Source organism: Hesperophylax consimilis, chromosome 27 (genome assembly GCF_061612785.1).
Source record: "Hesperophylax consimilis isolate HC1 chromosome 27, BYU_Hcon_1.0, whole genome shotgun sequence".
Classification (NCBI taxonomy): domain Eukaryota; kingdom Metazoa; phylum Arthropoda; class Insecta; order Trichoptera; family Limnephilidae; genus Hesperophylax; species Hesperophylax consimilis.
This window is the reverse complement of record NC_142862.1, coordinates 6,763,384-6,791,227: the sequence shown is the minus strand read 5'-3', so window position 1 is coordinate 6,791,227 and position 27,844 is coordinate 6,763,384. Positions and strand designations below refer to the sequence as shown.

The window sequence follows — 27,844 nt, the reverse complement described above, 5'->3', positions numbered from 1 at the left end:
GCTGTAGTGGTTGATTTATAGGTTTTACTTGTACTAATTTTTAAAAAATGGAGGCTCTTGAAGTTTTTACTGTATAGGACTTGATAACTAGATCAGCATAAAAATTTAAAATCTACTCCTCTCCCTTGAATCCCCGTACTTGCAAACATAACCCCGCCAAACATCAGGCGAGAAATTGCAACACTGAGGGAATACAAGAAGTCGCTGCAAAAAAGCGCAATACCTTTGCACGAAGATGTCGTCTCCCATCCGCCATGCCGCTTGAAGTCCCGAAAACCCTTCAAGGCGGAAGGAGAGAGGCTCCCCCAGAAGATAGGTGGAAACTTGAGTGGCAAACGGCCAACGTGGAAAATGCCCATCTCATACAGGACCACCGAGAGACAGCCTGGGTTCTCATTGCCTCATAAAACCTGGTCCGCCATCAATAGGTTAAGATGCTCCCATAGCCACCAGGTGCAGACCACCGAACATGTGGTCAGCGAATGCCCGCTCCATTCATTCCCCGGCGGGATTGATGAGGTCCACATGGCGACGCCTGAGGCCCTAGACTGGCTCGCAGACCTAGATGTCCCTCTCTGACCCCCCACCATTCGAAAGAAGACTAGATCAGCGATCATGTAGTGTCACTGCCCTCGGAAGTGACTGATGCTGTGCTCAGAATGCTACCTTTTTAATTATTTTTTCTCTTTTTTCCCTCAGGAGGCCCTGAGGTAAATTTTCCTTAGAGGCAATGTCATCTTTAGGTATGCTGTGTAGAGGGTTTTTCAAGGAAAGGAAGGAGAGGAAGATCTGGGAAGGAAAAAGGTATGCGGGGTGAGTAAGAATTTGGGGGTCAGTCTGTCCAGGAGTGACGGACATTTGAAATCACCCCTCCCACTGTTTTATAAATCCAGTGGTTTCTCACCAGGGCGATACTAAGAGTATCTTCCACTATGAAAACAAGATGCAAATTATATGTTAAATTGAATGTATAAATAATTAGAAAGATTTATAATAATTTCATGAAAAAGGAGGAAAATAAAAAATAAATTGTATTTTTAAAGAGAATGGTAATTTTTTAACATTCATGTTTTATTATTTACAGATAAATACAGAAGATGTGAAAAATAATAAATATTATATTTATATTTACAAAATGTGGAACTTCGGCTGGATTCTTCCAATACAAAATGTTTTCTGCTTTATCTGTTCATAAGCAATACTTAAAAAAAAAACAAATTACAAATTAATATTCCACTTTGACCACTTGAATAAGACATCAATTAGAATCCTAACTGTTAAATGTTAAGCAAGTCATCAAAATATGTTTATTTTTTAAATAGATTATGCACGCAACCAACGCATAAAACAAATATTATTGATGTGTGCTACACAACGTATTCGACAAAAAAAAAACTGATCTTTGGAGTGAAATATTTTTATACAATAATAATTCAGAAAATTAGATTTAAACTTTACAAAATTAATATTTATTATGCTACGCAAGAACTAATGCAACATTTAGCAGTATTTGTTTGGTGAGACTTTTCGTAAAAAACATGCATACTTTTTAAATTATGAAAATATATAGAAAGTCAACTATTTTTAATAAAAGCAACTTGAATGAACAAAAAATAAAACATTAACAAAAACATTATAAATCTCTATTCATATTGATCTTTTAAAGTATCTTGTTCTTGTGATGTACTGTCGCGGGATTATAACTTGGCCTTTACAAATAATGTTAATACAGTTAAAATAATATACATTTTATTAAATTACGCAAATAAATGCTTTTTAAAATTTTTCTAAGCAATTTCAAGTACCAATTATTTTATTGAAATTCAAATATAACATTGTCTTCAATTGGTCTAGCGCCATTTTGTTTGTATTTTTTTTTAAATATGGAAGGTTCTCATTGTATGCCGATTCTAAGGTCCATTTCAGCTTTTGAATAAAAAATTATAATCAGCAGTAAAGCACAACTGTTGTATTGTAATGCTTATCGGCTGATCAAAAAAGCTGACAGAACTAGAATCAGCGTTTAAAGGTGACCTTTCAAATGTAAAAAAACTGGCGATTTCGTGATAACATTAAATAAATTGAAGCAACGCTCCAATTGCGGCCGCATATATTTGGGTTTCTGTGAAATACCTTGACCTAAGAGATTAAGCTAAATAAAGTAATGTTAACCGTATAATATACTAGTGGTGTATTGGTGAGGATGCTTGAAATTGAATTTGGAGGTTGCGTTTTGAATCCAGACGAAATATAAAAAAATATTATTGCATTGAATCATTTTGCTGTGAATGCAAACGGATTTTTTAGTATGTCGCAATCAACAATGATGAAAAAAATATTTTTTAATAATAATAGCTATATTCATCGGCATGATGATAACTGATAATTAGGTTTATAATTTATATAATTCTAAACTAACAACTTTCCCAGTTCAAAATTCAAAAACAAAAATTGTGAAGAAAGTCTTTCTTCGTGACATTAAAATTAGCATAAAAATGAATAACTAAGAGTAATATTTCCAATAATCGTTATCTCTGCTAAAAAACTAAATATTTATTTATAAACAAAAAAAAATTAAGCATCAAAACCATAGACATTCAAATTAATGGACTTGCCCTGACATGAAATCTGGGTATCATTTCGACAAGCTGGAGGACAAACTACGTCACCATATTTTTGATACCAGGAGGGTTCGAGAATGCTTTGTGTAAGCTGTGACATCAGTCGTACATTGACCACCGAAATAACCAGATCATTTGTAGAAAAGTAAAGTTCGCTAAAGTAAGGCAAAGGTATGCAGTGCTGTCCATTGTGGGACTTTTCTGTGCAGGATCTATATGTTCCTTCTTAAACGAAACACCTGGCGTAGCGATGCTAAAATTGAGTGAGATGGTTAAATTATAACACATTTGTAAAAGTGTCTAACTAAATAGTGTAACAAAATTTAACATTTTGGAAACAAGCCCAAACTTTTATTTACCCAATTTGGGATATGTAGTTAAGTTTTTACGCAGCTGGCAATTTGCATGCCATTGGAAAAATATTTAGTAATTTATTTTAGAGAACTGGGTATCTATTCCAGAGTCTCTATCACAAACTACTCGCTATGCGCCATCTACAAACGAAAATCTCTACGACTTTTGTCATAAGTTCTATATTTATACATTCTTGAGTGTCGCACGGTTGAAGAGATGTCTGTGTTGGCAACCCTGTGAATATTGTCTATGTTTCTGATGTGTTTGAGGTTTCTATGGAGTTAATTTAAAATGTCAAAAACAAACCGTTGCCGCGTCGTTCTGTCAACGTTTTTATTTGCTACCGCACTTTTTCTGAAATGAATGGCGGTGGTGGATACATATCGAAATGCCAAAAAAATGGTTAAGACAACTTTGCAGAACTAAACGAATCCGATACCAACTTCGAAAAGCGCGCGGGAAACGATTTTTTTTTTTTTGTATAAGGCTGCAATGAGATTTTGACAGTTTTGCCGATCTCTACTGCTTCGACCCACTCGTTGTTTAAGTCGAATGAATTTTGACGTATGGCGTGTAGTATGTACTTTCGGTGAGACTCAAGAATAACAAACTCTACCAGTGTATGTACTTTCGGCAGAAATTGCGAGCGAATGAGACTGGGGAATAGATACCCTGAATGGTGATATTACAATGTGAGTTGCCTGTATACTGTCAAATTTATTTATTGACAAATCACCGAAAGTTGGATGGTCGCGTCGCCTCCCACGCTCCGTTCAATTTGGTTTGTTCCCCTTTCCCTGATTGGCTCGTCTATTAATTTGGATGTCTACGAGTAAAACAGTTATGTTCTCAGTTGTTCAAATTCTTCACGAGTAAAAATAAAAATAATATTACATAGTTGAAATCTATTAACCCGTTAAGAGCCCTTGTCAGCAACATCTGGACCACGGCGCCTAAAGGTGATATTTCTCTACAAGCATAAAAAAGAAAAAAATCTCTTGTACGTTGAATTCTAGCATCACGAAATTTGCAAAGATTTTCTGTCCGGAATTTCTAGGTCAACCAACCATTTTTGGCTTGCAATGTCATTTACATAATGAACTGTGAAACATTTCAATATTAACCGTCAAATATTTACATAACTTGCCAAGATTTTAGTATTTTTATTATTTATTTATTTTCCATATTGTTCCACTGTTTGATATGAAAACCGAGTATTAACACTAGTTTATTTATTTTTGCAGTATTTTTACTCATAATGTTGAAAAATTTATGCATTTTGAATTGAAAAAAAAATCCTACAAAAGTTTTTGTTCTGGAAAAAAAATTATCAATTATTTTCAAACGTATTGCTTGAGAGTAAATTGAAGACAGTTTCGAGACAGGGCTTAACAGGTTAAAAGATTTATAAATAAATAATAAACTGTAAAAATATTATTAGATAAGATTGTTGTAGAAAGGTAGGTGAAGTGAAAATCAAATCAATTACGGGATTTCATTCTATGCTAAATGAATTCTTTGTTTTGTGATGTCGTCAACGTACAGTTCTATAAATTACTTTATTTACATTACATTTCGTATATGAAAATAGAATTGGTTAAAAACATAAAGAAAAAGTAACATTTAAAAAGTTGTGATATTGTTACATTATCATTGTTCGGAAGAAATTTTAAATTATATCTTTGTTTGATCATTATAATTAACATTTACATCATTGCGATATCCTATAAATTGCGATGTAAGATCGATTTATATCTCCATGGTAAAAACACAGATAACATAATATATCCACTCGAACGATGTTTGGCATACTATGGCAAGTTTGCAAAAAAGTTTTGAGCAATCGCTTGTCGTGTAGTGCCAATTTATAAAACCTAAAAATATGGGATAGACAACGGAATCTAGGTGGACTCATTGGCTTTAAACCGCAGTAAACAGCTCACATGTTTCAATATTAATATTTTGAGGAATGACATTAATTAAATAATATGGTAAATGTGTACATTACCAATTGCTCGAGTGGATATAAGACTTATTATTGATCATAAAAAAAAGTTACACACTTAATGGAGAAAAAAAAATCTGTTTGTATTGAATTCCCCTTGGTGCTTACAATGATAGATGCTAAATCTATATGCAAAAAAAATACATTATTGACTTCGGCATAAATTTCTCAAATGTCACAAATGAATTTCTTTTTAAAATTTATTAATGAATTCAAAAATATTTTAACTTGAATTATTTAATTGTGATATACCTTGAAAAATAGCACTACCCTGCAAAAAGCAACACGGAAAATTAAAACAAAACTTACATATTATTGGTAAAATGTTAATTTGATGTAAATGTCAACTTGTACATGTATAAAGCGTTGCTATTTTACGGAAGTTTAAAAAAAATGTACAATGTCGAAAAGTGAATCTTTAAATACAGGAATGTGATGATAAGGTTATAAAAAAACCTCATTCTACTATTCAATGTGTGAATCAACTGAAACCAATTGTTGTAGTTCCTAAGGTTGTTAATAATGATTGAATTTTTTCATTGATATGAATCCCAACGATCAAGAAATTTACGAGAACATTTTTTTTACAAGAAAATAAAAAAATCATCATAATACATTTGGAAATAAAATTGAAAAGAAATTTGAGATTTAATGCCAGAATCGAAGAAAAAAGTAGATTCTGTTATTTGTTCAGATTGTTACAAAAAAAAATATGACAGCCTGCAGCAGAAATAATCAATCTTTGTTTATTTAGTTTGTGTTAATAATTCAATATCTTTGTTTCTCCTACCTTATTTAGTTATTATAAACATTGTATATTGATACACAAAATCATATTATCAAGCGGTCAGCGCAAAAGTGGAATAGCCCACAAAGATACCCCTAAATGGATTTGAAAGGGGCTAAGAAATCAATGAGTAATCCAGTGGCGGTCCGTAACTTTTCATTGAGCTAGGGTGGTAAGATTAAAAAATACGACAAAAATGACGTTGTAGTTGAAAATATATACAGAGTGTAACAGCACATATTTTGTAATCAGTGATTTTTGTCTGGAGTAACAAATGAAAAATGTTAATTTGCTGTTGGGATGATATTTTTTATTTCCATCACACATCGCAACTGAGTAAGTGGATGCAGCCAGCATCGGTCATATGATACGCACCCTGTCTCGTTCCAGCAGCACGGTAACAGAGGAGAGAGTGCATATCACGTGGTCTCGTCGCGCTCGTATCGGTGCGATGCGACGTGAGATAAAAAAGATATTTAATTTGGTTTCAATTGAAAAAAATATCATCGGACAGTAAAATGATATCTACTTATACGTGCTGATACACCTTGTATATATTTTCCTCACAATTAAATTTTTTTGTGTGAGGATATTTCAGTTTTGGGAAGCGCAACATTTCTGAAAATCTTCATACAAAAAATTTATGTTTGAAATTTTTTTTTTATCTACAACATCAATAATGTTCTATTTATCAATATAACCTCTGAAGATCTAGCTAACTGAAGAGTCACGGACTGCCACTGGCGTAAACATAGCATATAAAATTAAATTAAACAAATACATTAATACTATTTCAATTTTGACCGGTTTCTGAAGCACCATTTTTTATTCGTAACAATAAAGTCTCAGAATAAAGAAGAACACAAGAAATGTGATGTGGGAATGTTTCGTTGTCCCAAAGTCTGACCATTCTTTGCTTAAATTTCAAATGCAGAAATTCGTTTTACCATCGTCATGAAATTTTCATTTCAATCAAATGGAATGTGATATACAATATCAGGCAGTACAAGAGAGGCTCAAAAGGGCTCATGCTAAATGAGCTAGAACCAAAACGTACTAAGTCGTGGCCGCAGCGGGTTTTTTTAACGACATGGAAGGCACTTCTAGCTTCAGTGGAAAACACAGTATTTGTTTAATTCAATCAAAAGAATATTAAGATAAACATATTCTGCTTTTAAAAGACAAACATTCCCAGGTTACTGAAGCTGACGATATTAGAATTTCTCCTACTACCATCATGATGGTGGGAAAAAGTTGCTTGTGCAATGATGGAGGACTTATTGAATCCGTGCTGCCTGGGTGGGAACCCGACGCATCATTTGTTCAGTCGGCTATTACCGATTTAACAGGTGATAATTGAATTACTAGACAATCATAAAAAGGACATGTCGATGGCTTATAAACAACATATTGTACTTCCATAAACCATTATTTCGAGATAAACCATGTAAAAAAATAGAATCTCTTAGAGCCAGTTGTTTTGCAGAAATTTACAGGACAAAGTCATCAAATGGCCACTCAGCGCCATTTTGTTTTTGGATAGTTGGAAGGTTACCGTTAATTGCCAATTCTAAGTCCGTTTCAGATTTTGAACAAATTGTGATAGCAGAAGAGCACTAACTAGCATGTTGTTGTAACCTACCAGGTAAATATGGTACTGTATATTATATCCATATATAGTTTAGTAATAACATATATCATTGTAAAAATGTATTATATATTTGTACGGCGCCCTTGAGGTGATTTTGCACGAAAACGGCATTATACAAATCACCCAAATATTATTATTATTATTTTTGTTAAGCTTGTCAGCTTTTTACAATTTGATTGAAGCTGATTAATGAATTTAATGGGAACCTTACAAATATCAAAAAACAAAATGGCGCTGAATGTTTTCTGAATTGTTAAATGTGAATTTCTGCAAAACGACTGGACATTAGAAAATTAGATTTTGTCGCATGTGTTAATACGTTTGGAATGGTGCGAGTTAGAGATGATATACTTTTAAACATATAATTTAAGGTTCTCCTTAGAAGAGACTAATTCTTAACTCAATTTCTTCAAAAAGTGGAGATACAATATATTAGCTTTAAGCAATCGAAATTTGATTTAGCGCAATTATTACTGACCGACATGATATCAAATAACCCAATTAAAAATCACAGTCTTTGACCCGTTCTAAGCGACGAATGTTGTTTCACTACAGAGATTTCAGCACATGGTTCACGACGTAGGCAAAGGCTGCCACGCACAGCAGCACACACATGTTCTTCAGTGCGTTTTGCAGCTGCGTGGCCTCGGGTCTGAGGGATTCCTCGGAGGAACTGGCTCCATTCTGCACGCTGGCGGTGGTCTCTTGGACGGCGAGGGTGCGACGCTGGAGCTCCTCTTGGATTTCCAATTCCAGCTCAGGGAAGAGTTCACAGAAGAGCTTGTTCTTTAGATTGTGGGCGAGCGAGGAGGCGGCTAGGGAGCGCTTGGTGCTATCAGAGGATTCCATCGAGCCCATTGTTGGGGTTTTTTCAAGCTGGAATTCAAGGAAATCAATTTTACCCAGGTCATTTGCCGCATCATATTCTGAGAATTTGATAAGGAATCAGCAATATTTTTTCAAGTACTCATAAAAAAGGTCTTACTTCACCGTAATAAGAGAACAGACAAAAATAAATTTCGAGACTCCTTCAAAGTTGGACAAAGTAAGGCAGAGTATCAGGTAAGCTATTTTTAAATTATTATTATCGTTAATGTATAATTATAAATACCGCGTCATATAATTTCATTACAATTTAAAGTACGCACCATGAAACTAAGTAATCCTGTGAGAATGGTTGAGACAGACCAAGCTGGGTTCCAGGTGTCGGGGTGGAAATCTAGAACAAGTAAGAACTATTAAAACACATATAAAGATAAAAACAAGAGATATTAACTCTCTTGTAATTTTATGTAAACTTCTGTTTTAAATCAATGTTTTGCATTTCGTCTGTCTGTAGATTTGTTTGTATGTTTCGTTTCCGGTTCAAGATGATGACCGTTTTGATGCTTCATTAAAGATATATTTTTTTTTATGTGTAATCGTCGTGTCTATTTGGATTTTCTTATTCGGATTATTATGGTACCTACCTACCTGAAAAAAGTTTGAAAATAGAATTGTCATAGTGATAGTGACATTTCTTCGTATAAATTTTATAATTCTTTATTTGAATTTTTAAAAGTTATTAAAAATAACAATATTTGGATGATTTGTATGATTGTTTGTTCATACTTTTTCCAACATGAGGTCTACTGTTCACAGAACTACTAGTTTGTGTAATTTTTTTTTTACTGAAGTAAGAATCATGGCTCCCTTATTAGGCACAAGAGCTCCTCTTTTCTGATAAGGTATAATACATGACCTCGAATGCCCTTAAACGTAATATTTCGTAAAATATACAGTGTGTCCGGGGGTAAAGTGCGCTAACTTTGGGATGTGATTCTATATAATTTTAGAAATAAAAAAGATTAGTAACTTTTTTCGAAATTTTAAGGTAAAATAGATGAATTGTTTGTGTGGGAAAATAAATATCCTTCTATGGAAAAAAAATTGTATGGGAAAATGAACATTGGAATTTCAAAAAAAGTTATTTATCTTTTTTATTTCTACCATCATGTAGAATCACCTCCCGAAGTTAGCGCACTTTACCCCCGGACACTCTGTATATGTATAAGCCCATTCGTACATGGAGATACTTACAAGCGACTAGAGTATTGTGAGCGTAGCAAATGTTTCGCTTGTGAGTATCTGCCATACCATTTTGTTAGTGAACGCGACGCGTGGATAACGAGTTTGGCTTCAGTTGCACGCTATTGACACAATACTGGTAGCACGATACTGGTAGCACGCTACGCTAGTTGCTTACGCATCTACTACTCGTTTGACAGAAATGGTATCTGAGCATGATTTCAATGTGAAATTTGTTATGGATTTGGGAAAACATTTATGTTAATATAACTATGATTTACCGGAATACGTAAGATAGGATTTGGCAGAGAAATCATGGATTGAAGTTGAAAAAAAGTCAATTTGACATCATTCTCAAGTAGTTGAGTTGGAAGTAGTTCTTTGGTGGCGACAAATGCTCTACAATTAATATTTATTTCGTTGTATGGATGAACCCAAAATCTTCTTTTTGATCGTTTTTATGATTACAATAAAGATAGAAAAAGAATATTGTCTTCATCGTTCGAGTCTACGGCTAGACGTGAAAAAATAATAAAGTTCAGTGCAATTATTCAACGGAAACCAGATTTAAAGAGTAGCACATCAGTAGGCAACTTGTGGTTGCATCGCAGTCACGTAGCTTGTATTACAATAATTTTTTTTTAATTATATATAACGGTAACTAGAATATGGCTGAAGTTACCTGACATGCTCAAGCAGAGTCGGGTGTTGGTCTTGAAGCGGCCGTTGGGGGTGGACATGTAGATGGAGGGGGGTCGGAAGGGGAAGTCCCGTGGGAACACCAGCTTGCCGTGGTAATAGCCTCCTTCGTAGGGACTGTGCTCGGGGCCCTTCACTACGTAGTGCCTGTGGTGGACATTTTAATTATTTGTATGCATGATGAGAACCCCTGCTAGTTTGGAGAAAAATGTTTTGGGCAAACACTTACATATAGGTATTGTATATATATAGGTTTTATGTACAAATAGGTTTTCATAGTGATTTTTTTTGGGGTATTATGCCGTGTTGCGCTACCTCATTCTTTAGCCAAATGTAGCTTTAGTCTTTAGCAGATGTGTAATCAGATTACACATCTGCCCTGATGATGGACACTACAATGCTGTCCGAAACGTTGGCCAAAGAAGGAGGTAGCGCAACACGGCATAATACCCCAAAAACAAATCACTACATATAATACTTTTGGCCGTGAAAATGTCAAATCATACATAAACGTTTTGTATACATGTAGGTTTTGTGTGCATATAGGTTTTGTATACATATAGGTATTGTATACATATAGGTTTTGTATACACTTGGGAAACTGGTGAATATATCTCGTACAGAGAACCCAAGAAAATTCTTTTTTTTATTTTTGTGTTTTGATTTGATCACTTTGATTATATATGTTTTTGAACTTTTCCATCTTTTTTGGCAACTAAAGGGTTAAAAAAAAAAAAGTTTTTTCTTCGACACATTTTAAAAGACAATAAATAGCTGACGTGTAGAAAAATCGTGAACAAAATCCACTCTGAACGTGATGTAGATTCAGCAGTTTCTCGCTTGTACCAGTAGTTTCCGGACACCATGTATACAAGTTTTATCAGGAAGTACACATAATGATCAGGAATCACCAGATTGCCATGGTGGTATGGACTATACCCTACAATATTTACTACATAGTGTCTAAACTGCACCAGGGGGAATTGTATCATCTGTACGCATATGTAGTAAGAACACCTTGCTAGCTTTTAGAAAAATGTTTTTGGACAAACATTTTAATAAGCTAGAAGTGGAGTCCCAAAGGAACATCATCGCTGTTTAAATATTCTCTTGGCACACCACTGATGACCTCGATGAAAGTAATAACTTTGTGATCCATGATTCATCATTCTGTACACACAATTATTCAATCCTTTCTTACCTCACAACCGATATAGGAAAACTAAAAAGATATATAATATTGTTTTACAGATCAATATTCTAGCTAATGCACACTTATTTTAAAGTCCGTTAAATGGACGAATCAAAACATGCACAATTATTTCAAAGGCCAAGATTTGTTCTACTCGTAGTATTTATTTAAAGCATCTTAAATATTTGTAATCGATCAAATTTTCAAACCAAAAACACATGTTTCAGTTTAGAACTTGCAATAATCATTGCATTATGAATGTATATTGGGTTAGGACATACAGCGTCTGTGTAAAACAAAATATACAAAGATGAACATTTTAAACTACATAACTCAAATTTTCCTAAAAGTGGACATAAAATAAGTGTGCTTTAAACCATCGAAATAAAGAAGGTGAAAGAAGAAGGAAGCGTAAAGGTTATCGCACGCTTGTCAGCTTGGCATCGGATCGACACTACCTCGCCTCATTTCACTAGCTTGTTAATTTAGTTTTATTCGTGCAGATTCGCACACTAATTTATTATTTATTAACACCCTATCGGGCTTTTACATAGTAAGTTGACAGTATATGTATGTAAGTGTAACATGTACATGGATAAAATAGCTAAATATAATTTACTCATAAGGTAATTAGAAAATAATATGGTAAAGTAAATCAAAGTATGAAGACAAGATCTTTTTTAAAGCTAATAAATAATACAAATTAATAACTAGCAAATAGGTCTGAAATTATTTGCCTTTTGAAACTCACAAAGTTATTAACACCAAATATATCAATAAGTTTACAGTATTTGTTTGCAAGGTGATGAATTCTTGGAATTGGTGAATACATAGAGTAGTTAGTATTGAGGTTATTGTTACATTTAAAAGTGTCTTTGCTTCGAGTTTTTCTGGCAGGTACATTCATATAAATTAATTCCAATAATTCAGGGCTGTCAATGGGTCTTAGATTACCCTGGCGACAGACAAACATTCTGCAGCTTGGAATGGCATTAGTGACCAGATCTGAATAGCCAGTTACCTTATTCCCAACCCTCCTCACCCTCCTCCTCCTCATCTCCCCCACCTCCTTATTCTTGAACGATAAAAAATTAGGTACCCAAAATAAGAATGCCATAATCACAATGGCTCCAGGTAGTTAGTACTCTTGATGAATATAAAAAAGAGTTTTAAATGCAATTAGTTTTCTGCTTGGTAACTGTAATTTGTTGCATATAGTGACAGCAGTCGGCTGTTGAGATATTTTTATTTATTTTACTTACGCACAATAATTTTGCATTGCGAGTGGAAACGAACCTGCAACTTGACCGGTCAATGGCTGAGTTGGCATTAGGGTCCCACCCAGGCGTCGTGAGATCAATTCCTTGACTGGTTAAGTCCTTCCATCACGACACAAGCAAAATTTTCCTCTAACTGTGGTGGTAGTAGAAGATTTTGAAATTATTTGTAACCCGGGAATGTCTTTCTTTTTAAAAAGTAATTAAATGATTAATTAAAAATATGCTACAGAGTTTGTCAAGCAGTGTCATATAAATAAGGTTCTATTAGCCACTTTGCGGCCGATCACGCCATTTTGTGTGCAAAAAAATGAAATAATTAACTAATTTAATTATTATTTTGTTTTCAAAGAATTACAAAATAATATGAAATGCCAGCTTTTGAGGGGTTAAGGTGATGCACTACGTCGTGTAATATTTTAAATCGAGCCGCTATCAATAACACCCCTTACGTAGATGGCGATAAGGCTTAAATTTCCGCTTAACACCATCCACCTGTTTTGATTTATGCAAGAAAAAAACATGGAAAAAAAGTGCCTTTTTATTTTATTTTGTGAATGTTCAGGCATAAATATTTATTTTTTTCCGATCATTTTATAAATAACTTAATTTGCCACATTATACAATAAAATCATAACCGAAAATGGGTTCGTAAGAAGGAGATTTTGAACTTTAAAGCAGTTTCCATAGGCCTATACATTATTTTTTTCTGGGCTTATAAAAAGACTTATCTAAAAAATACTCGATTATTTCAAAGGCCAAGATGTATTCTACTCGCAGTATTTAATTAAAGCATCTGAAACATTTCTAGGTGACCAAATTTTCAAACCAAAAACACATGATTTTGCATTACTACGTAGTGCATTGCCTTAAATTGTTATTATTATTGATGTGGTTTAAATTAATGATGTAAAATAACAGAACATTGAAAAAAAACTTGCCCAGGAAGCAGTTAAGTCTGTCATGAACAAAATAAATAAATCTCTTTTTATCTCAACTGTTTATTTACAGATTTTAAAAACATAGACACAAAAAATACATTAAAAAACTTATTTACTATTAATTTAGTTAACATCATCTTTTCCCTTCAATAAATATGTCGAAATGTAGTTGTTTGTGGTAAATCTTTAAAAATAATGCATTAGAAATTTAAAGTACATTTTGGATTTCCTACTTTTAAGATTTCCTACTTTGTTACACTTATAAGCTGGAAAAATTAAATCTCGTTTTTATTTCTCTATCTGAGAAAATAGGTTATAAATATTAGTCGTGGCTCTACCCAATCTGTGTACATACTGGGATTGCTTAGAATACACACAAGAAGGAACGTATTCGATGCAGGGCCGGCACTGTGCTGGCTTAATCGGAGCAGTCCTTTAATACAGCGGCAGGCGCCATTTGGCGAAGGGCTGGCCCTGACTTCACGTCATTTTCATGAATCCAGGGATTGACTTTCCTGGCTGGTGCTGTGTACTGATTTGATAAGTCAATAATAAATTATGTCAATAATAAATTACGTCAAAAATAAATTACGTCAATAATAAATTATGTCAATAATAAATTATGTCAATATCTCTGTAAATATACTAAAAACAGAGTTTATATTTTAGGTGTTCCTCAGAAATGCGTTTATGAATTGAATAAAATAATTAAAATATGTGAGTATTTATCGAACGCATCGGAATTTTTTTTTAATCTAAAAGTTTGAAAAAGTTAATATTTTTTTTTTTTTTTTTTTTTTTAGTTTTTTTTATTAGTAAAAAAAAGATACACGAATTACATAATATAACAATTACATAATATAATTACACAATATAGTAGGTTATTAATTACATAATATAAGTATTCGATGTACCCCCATAAATAAGCAGGGCTTGTGTGTATGGGGGTGTTGTTATATTTGTTTATATTTGGTACGATTCAGTTCAACTGTTCGGAATACTTTTTAAGGTGGCTTTTGAATTAGTTTATATTTGCATTCATGTTTCTAATTTTTTCTGGTAATGAGTTAAAAAATTTAACTCCGAGATATTCATGGTTGAACTGTCCTATTGTTTTTTTACATTTAGGAGTAGGAAGTATTGACGTTTGTCTAAGATTTCTGTTATTTTTAAAGGGTGCAATTTTATTTTGAATATAGTTTTTATAAATTTGTAATGTTGCATGGTAGAAGTATAATGCACTTAATTTTCTGACCTTAAATTGTTTGAATAAAAGTTTGGACGAATATGAATAGGGTTTTTTTAATATGGTTTTTATTATTAGTTTTTGTGATATGTAAATTGTTTGAGTTTGATTTTTATATGTACCGCCCCAGCCTATAATGCCGTATTGTATAATTGATTGACAGAAAGCGAAGTATGTGGTTCTAAGTAATTTTTCGTTTAAAATATCTCTTAAACATCTAAATATATATGTTAGTTTCCTTATTCTGTTGTTCAGAATATTTATATGTGGGGACCATTTTAAACGCTGGTCTATTGTTATGCCTAGGTACTTAATATCGGTCTTGCTTTCTATGTTTGTGCATAATATATGTGTGTTGATAACTTGCTGAGTGGTGCGCGGTAGTGAGTGAGAGGGATGCTGGGTTTTGTTCACTTTGCCACGAAGCGCGGTGGTCAGTGACCGGCTGTAATGGGCGTATCATTCATTTTATGTGTGGCCGACGATTTTTTCTTATTTTCAGCACTAATTTATTTTTACAATAAATATTATAACACATAATATTTCACTTATGTCCATGGGTCCGTTATGTGCTACAAATAAAATGATTTACATAGGTAATAAATGCAAATTATTCATTTTTATCCAACTTAAAAATGACAAAATTTTAAATGCGTACACGATGCACCGAGTACACAGCAAGAACGATTTTTTAGCACCATAAGGGAAGGGTTAAGGGCCAGGTTTGTTTGTCTCAGACAATTAGCCCAAGCCGTGACAACAAGGATTGCCCAGGCTTCCGATATGCAGGACCACCCTGCCTTTATTCACGTTTCTTTTGTGAACAAAATCTCATTGGACATTGTTATATTTTTTATTTTGTATATAAAAATAGGTACGTATCTTATTTACCTTTTGAAGTACAATGATTTATTTATTTATTATGTGCATCTATATAAAAAGGTTTACGTTTTTTTTTTTTTGGCTTTTCCTGTCTCACTAGGAAATCTTGTGCCGAGACAGACTTGTTTACAAATATTTTATAATATTAAAATAAAGTACATTTTTCAATAAAGCAAAAATATTTAACAAAAATTTTCAGGTTGGTAGGTAGTGGTAACAATAATGAGATTGCACAACCTTTTTCGATGATCCATTGTTTGATCAGGGATTTTGTATTTGTTAACCTTTCCCTTACTATGCTAAAAAAAATACACGCGTTCCGGTGCTGTGTAGTCAATACACATCTCAAAATAAGCGATTTAATATCGGAAAAATATGAATATTCATAGCTAATCGATTATGTTTATTATATTTTATATCAAAAGTGATAATAATTGTAATTTAATTGCTGAAAACATGAAAAAACCATCGGCAGATGCTAAAGAAACGTGCGAGGGGTCCACATCTAACGACGGTTCGCGGCCAACTGGCTAGCGGCTGGCACAAACACAGCTGTGCGGTCGTAGGTATCGATGGTCTAAATCAAAAACTACAACTGCAGAAGTGTGGGTGTCTCATGTTCCCGCATAGCGAATTAAAGCAGGACATCAATAGCGTGTCATTTCCTCGCACACTCTTCGCGTATTAGTATCACACGGTTGATTGTATTTGTTCCCGATTTTTAACAAAAAACTCTGATTTTTAATTGAATTTGAAAACTATGTAATATATTATTTTTTAATTCAGTGCATAAATGTATAACGGAGGAATACCTAAAATCTGAACCCAGAATTTATTATATTTATAGAGTTATTAAAGTTATTAGAAGCAATGTATAGTAAATACACATCACAGATAAGGAAAGGTTAATATTATTCGATTTTCTTGTTTTTTCAGGTAGGTTATTGTATATTTTAGACGCAATGTATTTGAAATTTCTTTGACCAAATGTTGTGTTTGTTTTAGGTGTTTGTATGAGTTCTTTGGTTTTGTGCCTCGTGTTTACAATATTTTGGGTATTTTCATAAAATGGATGTGTTTTATTTTTAAACAGATGAGTTAAGATAGTTTTTGTGTAAATTTGTCGATTATCTAATAAATGGAATTTGTAGAATATATCTGCAGTACTTGTTTCTAAGGGAACTTTAAGAATAAATTTCATAATTAATTTTTGTACCTTCGAAAATGAATCTGATAGTGTTGCACCTCCCCATGCGAATATTCCATACTCAATAATAGATTGACAAAGAGAGTAATTAATACCTACAAAGACCGCCACTGTCAATGTGACGGTTAGGGCCATTAGTGTTAATGTTAATAAGGTTAAACTAATAAGCTATCTATAGATTTTGTATACAAAGATTACAAATTTAAAGAGATTTGATAGGAATCAGGAATGGTAAACCTACATAAAAATCATAAACCTATTACCTAAACACCTGTTAAAATCGGAAAGTATCAAAATAGAAAACAAATTCATATAATTTTTTCCATCTAAAATTTAATCAGTAAAAAAATATCATCATTTTGCATCTCGACATTAAAATCTTTATAGCTCAGATCATTTTCTTCGCAATCTGGAATTTTAGAAATAATCCGATCTGGGTCTACAGGCCAAATCCCACATTTTTCAAACCCGTCCGATAGACTTGCCATTCTCTCTTCAACCGACAGTAAAGTGTCACTGTTATCTTGAAACAACCGAGAGATAAGCTTCTCTATTAGCGGAGGGAAATCTTCCCAACTTAAACAATCATTGGTTGATTTTTCCCCACACCAATTCTCAACGATATCGCTCCAGTTTCGGACCAGGCTTTTGGTAAAATCGCCCGAAAAAGGCTGACACCATTGCCTCAAATTGTTGGGCACAACTACAAATTCAACATTGTTTTGTTCGGCTAATTTAACTGCTTTGAAATTAATATTTCTCGGGATATTGTCACAGATCAACACAGTTTTACCGGCAGATTTTACAGCAGTTTTGATAAAGACATTTTCAAACCAATCGGCAAAAACATCACTATCGAACCATCCCGATTTCGAAGCTCCGAATTTCAAATTTGGAATTTCATTCATCCAGTTCGAATTGTCTTCATTTACATCAAAAACTTTTGCTGAAATTGGAACATCGTCACTTTTATTAATTGGTTTAGTATTTGAATCTTCATCCATAAGAAAAAACATTGAATTATCATTTGTGCTGACAATGCTCTTTGGTATCACGCTATCTTCATTTCTTTTGACAATGCTTCGATTCGAACTAACTCTACATTCATTGTTGACATCAGTTGATGTTGAGATGTCATCATTCATAGTAACAGAAGTTGAATTCAAATCTTCATTTACAAGAACAAATATAGTAGAAAGTGAACTGTCATTATTTGGGTTGACTTCTTCATTTATTGCACTACTTTCAGTCACTTCAAACACATTTCTAGAATTCAAACATTCAACATTATTGATGACTTTTGTTGAAGTTGAACTGTTGTTACATTCATTGACGAGGTTTGTTGATCTTGTAATGTTACCACGTGTGTTTACAACAGATGTTGAGTTTGAATCTTCATTAACAACAAAAAATATTGTTGAATTTGTAATGTCTTCATTTGTGTGAACAAAATCATTTTTCATCAAACTATTTGCACTTTTAGATTGTAAACATTCATTGATTATGTTTGATACAATTGCCGAACAAGAATTATTTCTAGATTCGTCAATATTTGCCGACTTTGGAATATCGCAACTTGAATAATTTTTACCGCTTTTTTTAACAATGTAGAAGGGCAACCAAGCACCTGAAGCATTACCACAAAACATAACAGAAACGCAACTTTTTCCCATCGGCTTTTGTACCGGATAACGCAAATTCTTACGAACGACAAATTGATTTGACTCTGGATCTCCAGACAAATGAAACTCTTCGAAACAGAATATACGATCAGGCGAAATAGCTGTTTCGTCATGGTGTAACAAAGATCTTAAGTGTTCTAAAAAAGTGTAAGCATCCTCTTTTAAAGCTAAATTCTTTGATATATTTGTACTCTGCGATTGTTTGAGAGACTTTATGTCATGCCGGGCTGCAAACGATCGAGACCATTGGATACTGCTATTCTTTTGCAAGAGTTTAGTTCCATTTTCATAAGAAGCCAGAACCTGTATATCGCCAAGCGTCAGAGAAAATCCAAAATGGCATAATTTTTTTAAGTACTCTGCTAGTTTTTTTTCTTCCAAACTTGTCAAGATATTCGGGCGCCCGAATTTCTTCTGGTGTTTCTTATGAATGCGGTTGATCAAAGTTCCCTTTGAAATGTTGTACATTTTAGAAGCTTCCGAGATGGTAAATTTGTCAAAGTTTATCCTGTGTAGTGCTTTTTCAATAATTTCTTTTGGAGCACTATTGTAGCGGCGAATGGATTTTTTTGCAGTCTTTGTAAGACATGTTGGGGACTTACCACTACTAAGGAACATCTGACATTCTTCACTACTGTCAAACTGTGCAATGGAACTGTCACTGAGATCGAGGTCTATAATGTCTGAAAACTCTCTGTCACCTTCAACAGCATATTTCAGAGTCTTGTCTCTTTCAATAACATATTTCTGATCCTTGTCACATTCAATAGCATATTTCTCAGTCTTGTCACTATCAACAGCATATTTCCGAGGTTTGTCACTATTAACAGCATGTTTTTGAGACTTGTCACTGTTATCAGAATATATTAGAGGGTTATTAGAACACACAGGAGATATTGTGCTGTTTGTGGCACGTATCCAAGACCTTTGCAGATCTTCACGACGTAGTGTGTCTCTGTTTTTGTGATATTTTAGCAATAATTTATTATTACGTCGACATTTTGTACTATTATTTGGATGTGTGTCCAAGGTGTCATTGCTTAGGTTCACAGAATGCGGTGGACATTTCCCGGCAACCGAACTGAAATGTAAATAACACCAACTTAAAAGGAAATAATAAGAACACGTCACTTCGTTTCACCATTATTCACATCTTCTTGGTATGTCGTAAAAAACCATCTTGTAAAATCACATAATATCCGCAAACCAATGTAAAATATTAATAATATAAAAAGTGCTCAAACTGCAGTGGACTAATAGTACATAAAACAGGCATGGTGCCCAAAAATTTACATACATAACAAAAATAGTAACAAAATGAATAAGCTAAATATGCAGAAGTAAATGACAAATAAGAATGGGTAAAAGGTAAATACAAATATGTTCATAAACGATTTGTTATTGTCACACCTATACTGGTGAGACACTGATTAGGTAGGTACAATGTTGCTTCTCTTTAAATAAAGGGCTTCATCACAATATCAGCTGAATATGATTAATAAGGTAATACTTTTTTTTTAAGTGTTTAAATTGGTCATTAAAAATGTCTATTTCATTATTAGAGCCATGTATAATGTTATAATTTCTTAATGTCCGCGGTACAGGGGAAAAATATCCTGTATTTGTGTGGTAGGCTTTAATATAGAAAATGTCTTTCATCCTCCTTGTTGATTTTCTTGATGGTATATTGATGTTAATTTGGGATAAAATGTTTGGTGTATCAGCTGATGCATGTATAATTTTGTGTAGAAGCAGTACGTCAGAAAGTTTACGTCTTACCGTCAGTGAGTGTAGTTTATAGTGCAAAATTCGGTCATTATATGTTCCAAATTGACCAAATAAACCTTCACGAGAACAACCACATTTTTTATGTAATATCACATATGAGTCCTAATTGCCCAGATCCAGTGGAACTACGGTATTTCCATTTGGGAAGGAGAAAGGGAAGAGGAAGGTTGGGAACTTCCCGGCTATCCATATATGGTCATTAGATCTTTGCACCCCTTAAACAATGTCTCGCAAAATTGAGGGTTCCATGATAACTCAACACAATGACAATTCAACACAACTTTAAAAAGTGGTATAAAGTCATTAAAAGTGGTGAAAAAAAATAACTAACCTGTAAACCTAACATATAAATTATTTAACCTAGTTTTTATTTCATGACTTTATATCACTTTTTAAAGGTGTGTTGAATTGTCATGGTGTTGAGTTGTGCGGTGACCAAATATTTAGAGTAGCTGAACCATCGACCAAGTATTATATAGACAGGACGTCTTAACCTTAAAATTAACACAGAAACCAAAAATATTGGTTCAAGAAAATATATATCAAAAAGAAAGTGCACCAGATCGCAGTTGAAAGATCTGAAGAAGCATTGCTTTTATCTTTTGTTGGTCTGCATGGAGCGAATTCGTCTTCCAGCAAGTTCGTCCCACGAGTATTGTGAGGATCATTTTTCAAACACGAATTCGAGGTAGTTAGCAATTTTTTCAGTAGGTGCTCTTGTGGACTTTATCATTAACAATACAAATACATTAAAAAAAATATATATATACCTCGTAGATAGCTTAAAGGCGGCGTATCGATTAAAGTAACAATAGATGAAAATCGTACATTTTTCTTTCTAGCAAAACAATTACATCTTGAAACAAATTACGACAGCACTTTTACCACAAAATGAATAATCTTACATTTTAGAAGCTAGAACAACAAGTTTACATTGAGTTGGGTTGTTAAGTTCTTTTTTATATCTTGTGACCCTATGCCTTTCAGGCCTGCTATTGGCTGATAAAATGTACAAATTACAACATGAGATTGAGTGATAACTTTGTGCTCTGTTTTGTATAGTAGGGAACTTGCACTTATATCTAGGTTTTCTAAGCGAGGCATCTGAATTCAATGGGGAGTTGTGTTATGAAATTACTACTACGTGGTGTTATTTTTAGATTGGAATTAGGCATAAGAGGACAAATCTATTTTTATTATATAGAGCTGAACATATACAAGTCATAATAATAAAAGTTTTATTTACCATTCTAGAATATTGGCAGGTACAGGTTCTGCTACCACATAGGGGATGGGGTCCCCCTTTAACCTGAGATAATCTTGCTTCAGTCTATTTGTGGCTCCCGTGTTTCTATTCGACGACATCTCTATCTTTTATCTATGGCTCCCAATTCAAATTACCATTAGTCAATATGGAACCTGCAACAAAATAAAATACACAATTCATAAAGAATTCAAAAGCAAAACATAAAATTTTTGGACCCACTCTCGAAAAGGATCATAAAAAATTTAAATGAGCCACAAACTTGAAAATTTTCTCAAATCTTTCTTACGTATTCCAGTAAATTATGGTTATATAAAAACTAGGTGTACCCCGCCAAACGTTGCTGTGGCTCAGTCTGTATATGAAGATAGAGAAACAATAGCGCGTGTTGCTTTTACGTCCAACAGATGGCGCTGTTTAAAAAAAAAAAAACATGTTTTTACCTGACAAAGGTGACAAAAAAGTGTGGCTTTTACCTGTGACAGGTGACAAAAAAGCATGTTTTTACCTGTCACAGGTGACATCTATACAATATAGGTATATAAAAACACACACTTATTTAAATGCAACGACGTGTCAAAATTTCAAAGCAATCGGCTAAGAACTTGGGTGATTTTAAATTTTGAACAAACATTTACATTTTTATTTACATAGTTTTATTTTATACATGGTTTCACAAGGTTAAACTAATTATTAAAATACTAATTTTAGTTGTACCTCTGTCTATAATTCTGGTTCAAATGAGCTCTTGCTTTGAATTTAAGTTTTATTTTCAAAATTAAAAGTGTTTGTTTGGAGAATTCAGATAGGCGATAAAGTACCTACCTATAAAATATTTTTAGCATAAATACTGATGGGCTCATACCTGATTTCACAAAAAGTTTATAAAATTTTAAAATAAGTTAATTCTTTTTTCTCTCCAAATAAGATTCAATTGAGCTTTAAATTGGTTTATATTAATTAGTAGTATCGATGACATGTTGTGGAAGTTTGTTCCATGCTTCCACTACTCTATTTGAAAGGATGTGTTTCTTAGGATTGAACGCAAAAGGTTTTTTGTCAATTTTTTGAGTGTCGACGGAGATTTACATTTTTGTTTGTAGGGAAGATTTGTTTGATGTCAGGGCAACTATAATGTCCAGATAAAATTTTGAAAGTCTCAATCAAGTTACCCCTTTCTCTTTCTTTTAATGTTGGTAATCTGAGTTCCTTGAGTCTATCTTTATATTGCCAGATTTTCAAGGTTTTAGGTATTTTTGTTATTTTAATTGCCATTTTTAACTATATATTTTCCATTGATGTATTATATTTAGATGAGACACGAAGCGTAAAAATTGGTTCCACTTTTTTAACTCCGATTAGTCCAATTTGACCTCCAAAGGTTCCAACCCTCTAATGCCTAACTTTGTTTAACCTAAGTATGTATGTTTATTGTTGCTGTTTGTTTAAATCAAACCAAGATGATGTTAATATGAACAAAGGGTAAAATTACCATATTCTGCTTTGTTCTTAATATGCACACATTGTGGAAATAACACTTCCTTTCAATTTAATACAAAAATTATACAATATACAGCAAATAGGGACATGCTTAGTAGGCACATTTTATTTTAAAAACAGTTTGTAGTAGTTAGATAATAATGAGAAGTAAGTATTTCAGTTTCCAGAAATGGAAAATAATGAATTACAATCGCTAATTTTGTTTAAATAAAACGGACAGTTTTTTCATGCCATGTTTTGACATAACAATATTAAAACAGTTTTTTTTTAAATTATTTATTTCTTAGTTAAACCCAAACTAAGAACCCATTTCAGGTTCATATATTGGCTTAAATAAGATAAGAAAAAAACTAACCTTAAAACTTTTGCATCAATAACAATGGCTGTCAAGTGAACGGTCGATTTTAATTTGAATGAAATAACTATTAAAATGCATTATTTTTCATTTCCGGAAACTGAAATACTTAGGACGAGTTGTTCCACAGAATTTGAATAATTCATCAAATTTCAAAGTTGATTTTCACGATCTGTGAAGTTTCTGTTCAAGTTTTGTTCTTAATAACAGAACTTGAATAGAATCTTCACAGAACTTGAAAATTAAGTTTGAAATTTGATGCATTGTTCAAATTCTGTGAAACAACCATCCTTACTTCTCTTTTCTTTCTAACTACTAGTGTTTTTTTATAAAAAAATTGCTTACTAAGCATTTCCTATTTCTGTATGGGTCAATCCGCACCAAATCATCCAGGCCATGTCACCCACCATCTCAGATTTTGATGAAACTTTAAATTTTTAATCCTTCCATATAGATAAGAAAATATACCAAATTTTACCTTCCTACCTCAACTCGTTTTTTTTTTTATGGGCAGTTGAAGTTTGGGCAAAATAAGCGTTTTTACATATTCCGAGCACTCCGGAAGAGCTTGTACCTTCAATGAAAAAAAATTGTATCTTTGTCATTTATAGTGCAAATGCAATGAAAATTTTCAATATTATCAAGAAAACTATGCTGATTGCAGAAAAAAATAAATAAACCCTTTACATTTATCTACTTGACTTTAAAAAATTACCAAAAGTAATTTTTTAAGTAATTTTTGGGACGGAAAAGGTACTTTACAAAAAAGCAATATCTCGGGAAGGTACAGTGTTAATGAAGTAATTTTTTTTTTTTATTTTATCTACAAATAGCATAGAATCACATACAAAAATAAAATTCATGGCATTTTACTTGCTTCAATAAATAAAATCCATTTTAAACTTTTTTCAAACTTTTTGTAATTTTTTTTTATTCTTATATACAATAAACATAGTACAACCTAAAAAAATAAAACTCCTGGTATTTTGTGTGCTTCACAGTGTAGAAACGTTTTTAAAATGAGAAATCTTAATCATACAGAATTGTTCTAGGTTTTTTTAAATCTAGATACAAAAATAAATAAAATCCATTTTAAACTTTTTTCAAACTTTTTGTGATTTCTTTTATATCTATTTTTAGTTTGTAATTGGGCAAGTTATAGTTTAGGTATATAGCTAGTAATATAGTTTGAATGAATGGACTAATATCAAAGAAACAGTCCTAGAGACAAGTCACTACATGGAAATGATGTATCTGCAACAAGAACAAGACAGAACATGAAAATTACTATCTGCCTCATCACTAAGTTTGCAGGATTGACCCACATATTTACCCAAGAAATAACTATTTATGTCGTGGGAGATGGTAAAAGATGCATTAAAGTTCCACTTTTTACCATCAAAGTTCAAAATTTCATGTGTGACCACAATTTTTTCTTATTTGTATCATCTGAAGTTAAATTTGAAGATTACGATGCGTACATTATAAAAATAATCCAAACCAGGAACCTAATAACCCATTTTGTGCATGTTTTCCCACCTCCCCTGATGCATGTAAATAGTGTATCTCGTACTAAATAAGTTGAAACGAAGTGTTATTTCAATAATTTGGGCATATTTAGAAGTAAGCAGAACACGTAGCATGATGAATTCAATAACACGCTTTAGTCAGGTTATGTCAAGTCTAAGACAAACAGAAAAATGAAGACAGTGCCGATGAAGCGAGGAATATGTGTCAATACAGATATGTATGACTTTACATCAACCCTGTCCATCACGTTATAGGCTTTGTTGTGGTGGTTAGTTAGATCAATATAGAATCTTAATAGTAATGTGGTTTAGCTGGCATATTAACCGTGCTACATAAAGTATTGCATTATAATTATAAAGTTTTGACAGCAACTTTCGGCCAGTCATATTGATCTGATGTTAAGCTGTTACTGAAATTGGTAAATATTTACCTACGACTACCGTTTTTACTACTACAAAAAATTGCCCCTTTAATAACGCCTGCTCGCGTCCCCTTTAGAGTTATATCCCAGTTTTCAAGTAGTTTGTGGGCTACGCTAGGTTTGTATAGACTGGTTTGTGATTTAATTCTACCTAATCCAACCTAACCTAACATGTACGGAATATTTTCTCAAACGGTAGTCGTAGGTAAATAATTACCATGAAATTTAACATCAAATCAGAGAAGATAATCATAATTACTTTACTCTAGAATAAATATGAAATAGACACCTAACACAATGGCATCAATGGATTCCAAAGATATTCGATTGTTAATACTTTAAACTCACTGAACATGTACAATTCCGATGCAAAAACGTAACCAATATAATACGCACCTCTTAAGACGTTCACAGATGCGTCTGAATCAATTAAATATTGAAATTTTAGCAACTGCACAATTTGACACTGCAAAACTGACACTTAATATGATTATTGTAAAACTGGCTTAAAAACCAGGGGCATGTCAACAACGTGTTGTGTATCGCGTAAATAAGAGGTTGAGCTAACTAAACATCACAAAACACGTAAGAAAAGGTAATTACAAATTAACACGTACAATGCAATCTGTTCGCGATTTGCAATTGACTTGACGCAATATTTCAGATTTCTACGGAAGTTTTCCATAGACAAAGAATTTACTCCGTCCTGTCACATTTTGTCTGACAGCTTATTTTTTAATTTGTTTTTGGCTTTCGTTGACAAAATAACCAGGTTTTATAATAGTATTCAATTGGGTACCTGCGTGAGCGTGCTTTGAAATGTTTTGGAACAAAATTACATTGTTCTAAGTTTTGTTGTTCGGTTATTACTTATTACTATTACCATTTTGAAGTTTACCAGAGATTAAGAGGTACATACTACTGCCCAGTTGGAAGATTTACAAGTTGAGGCTGTCGGTACAAACATAAATAGTTATGCAAAACAACGATTTAGAAAAATTCCCACACGCCTGGAAATAAGTTGGTAAATAAATTATTGTAACTTGTCCGCGCACTTGAATTCTTTAATGTCCGCTGCCTCACCATTTCTGGTATGAACCAGAATTCGCGCCAACAATGACCAGTTGACCCATAAATAAACCACTAGTGGACCATAAATAAACTACTCTGCAGTGGACCAAGCATTGGCGCCAACCGCCAGCGAATTGTGTACTTGTGAAATTAGTTGGGTGTGGCACTGCAATGAAAATCGCTTGCAAACAAACTATATAATTAATACAAAAAAACTATTTTATAAAATAAAATATTATAAAAGTATTGGAATCTACCGATTAGAAATGTAACTACAATTGTATTGTAAATATTATATTTTTTCTATAATTATTTGTATAGTTCACATTCATTCCGCGAGGTGCGTATTAAAAATATTGGCGGTTTGAATAACCATATTTATAAAATAAAAATATTTGATAAACAGCTACATCTAGGTTGATTTTTTGGCTTTAAGCCGCAGCAAGCAGTTTTATATGTTTTCATATTAATATTTTGAGGAATAGTATTAATTAAATAGCATGGTAAATGTATACAGGGTGTATCGGCAAGTACTCGACAAACTTTAACCAGCTATTCCTCAGCACATTTGGAGTAAAAAATGTTATGGGCGCTTTGCTGTCCGGTAACATTTTTTCCATTAAAAACAAAAAGTAAATAAAAAATCCACACTCCGTCACTGTCATTTGCCTTGTTTCTTGCGTTCAACAGCTGTTATTAGCAAATGCGTCAAAAAGTGTCCTCGCTCTTTCGTACACACTAAATAAATAGTTAAAAATGAGACGAATGGTGCTGTGCCATTTCGTTGTGACTGTAAAAGCGCGCCAACGTAGGTACGTACGTACATTATTCAACGAAACTCGAACAAACTTTGACAAAGGATAAAACATTGGTGACATGTGGTGAAAATATGAATAGTAAATTTTTTATTAAAAAAAAATGTTACCGGACAGCAAAGTGCCGATAACATTTTTTACTCCAAATGTGCTAAGGAATAGCTGGTTAAAGTTTGTCGGGTACGTGCCGATACACCCTGTATATGTGACACAAATAGCTCCAGTGGCTCCTTTGCAAATACCTACCTACTCCCTTAATATATATACTTCGCAAGCGTTCTCCCGGCCTTGGAAGTATCTACCGAAATTATAGGTACTCTCGACATAAAGAAAGTATTAAAATACAAAGCGAAGTAAAATAAACTAACTGTATAATAATCTTATAAACACACAGTTAATATCACATAGTTGTTTCACATAAATGTTACCGGACAGCAAAGTGCCCATAACATTTTTTACTCCAAATGTGCTAAGGAATAGCTGGTTAAA

General features: G+C 33.0%; 1 protein-coding gene across 1 annotated transcript; it reads right to left on the bottom strand.

Annotated features, from left to right (window-relative positions):
• Positions 1–1,049: 1,049 nt before the first annotated feature.
• Positions 1,050–26,135, bottom strand: LOC149410524 (ubiquitin-conjugating enzyme E2 J2). The gene is made up of 5 exons (XM_089647716.1): positions 25,866–26,135; positions 21,646–21,818; positions 10,168–10,331; positions 8,567–8,637; positions 1,050–8,294 (listed from the first exon to the last, which is right to left on the bottom strand). The coding sequence occupies exons 2-5, from the start codon at positions 21,762–21,764 to the stop codon at positions 7,968–7,970; spliced, it is 681 nt and encodes a 226-aa protein (XP_089503842.1). The 5' UTR covers positions 21,765–21,818; positions 25,866–26,135; the 3' UTR covers positions 1,050–7,967.
• Between the last annotated feature and the right edge of the window lie 1,709 nt (positions 26,136–27,844).

Excerpts from the sequence above, each read along its gene's own strand:
- LOC149410524 (XM_089647716.1), bottom strand. The coding sequence starts at position 21,764 with ATGTCGTCGAATAGAAACACGGGAGCCACAAATAGACTGAAGCAAGAT. Across the intron at positions 10,332-21,645 it reads CCTGCCAATATTCTAGAATG|GCACTACGTAGTGAAGGGCC; the intron begins GTAAATAAAACT and ends TGTCCACCACAG. Across the intron at positions 8,295-8,566 it reads CAGGATTACTTAGTTTCATG|CTTGAAAAAACCCCAACAAT; the intron begins GTGCGTACTTTA and ends CTTGAATTCCAG.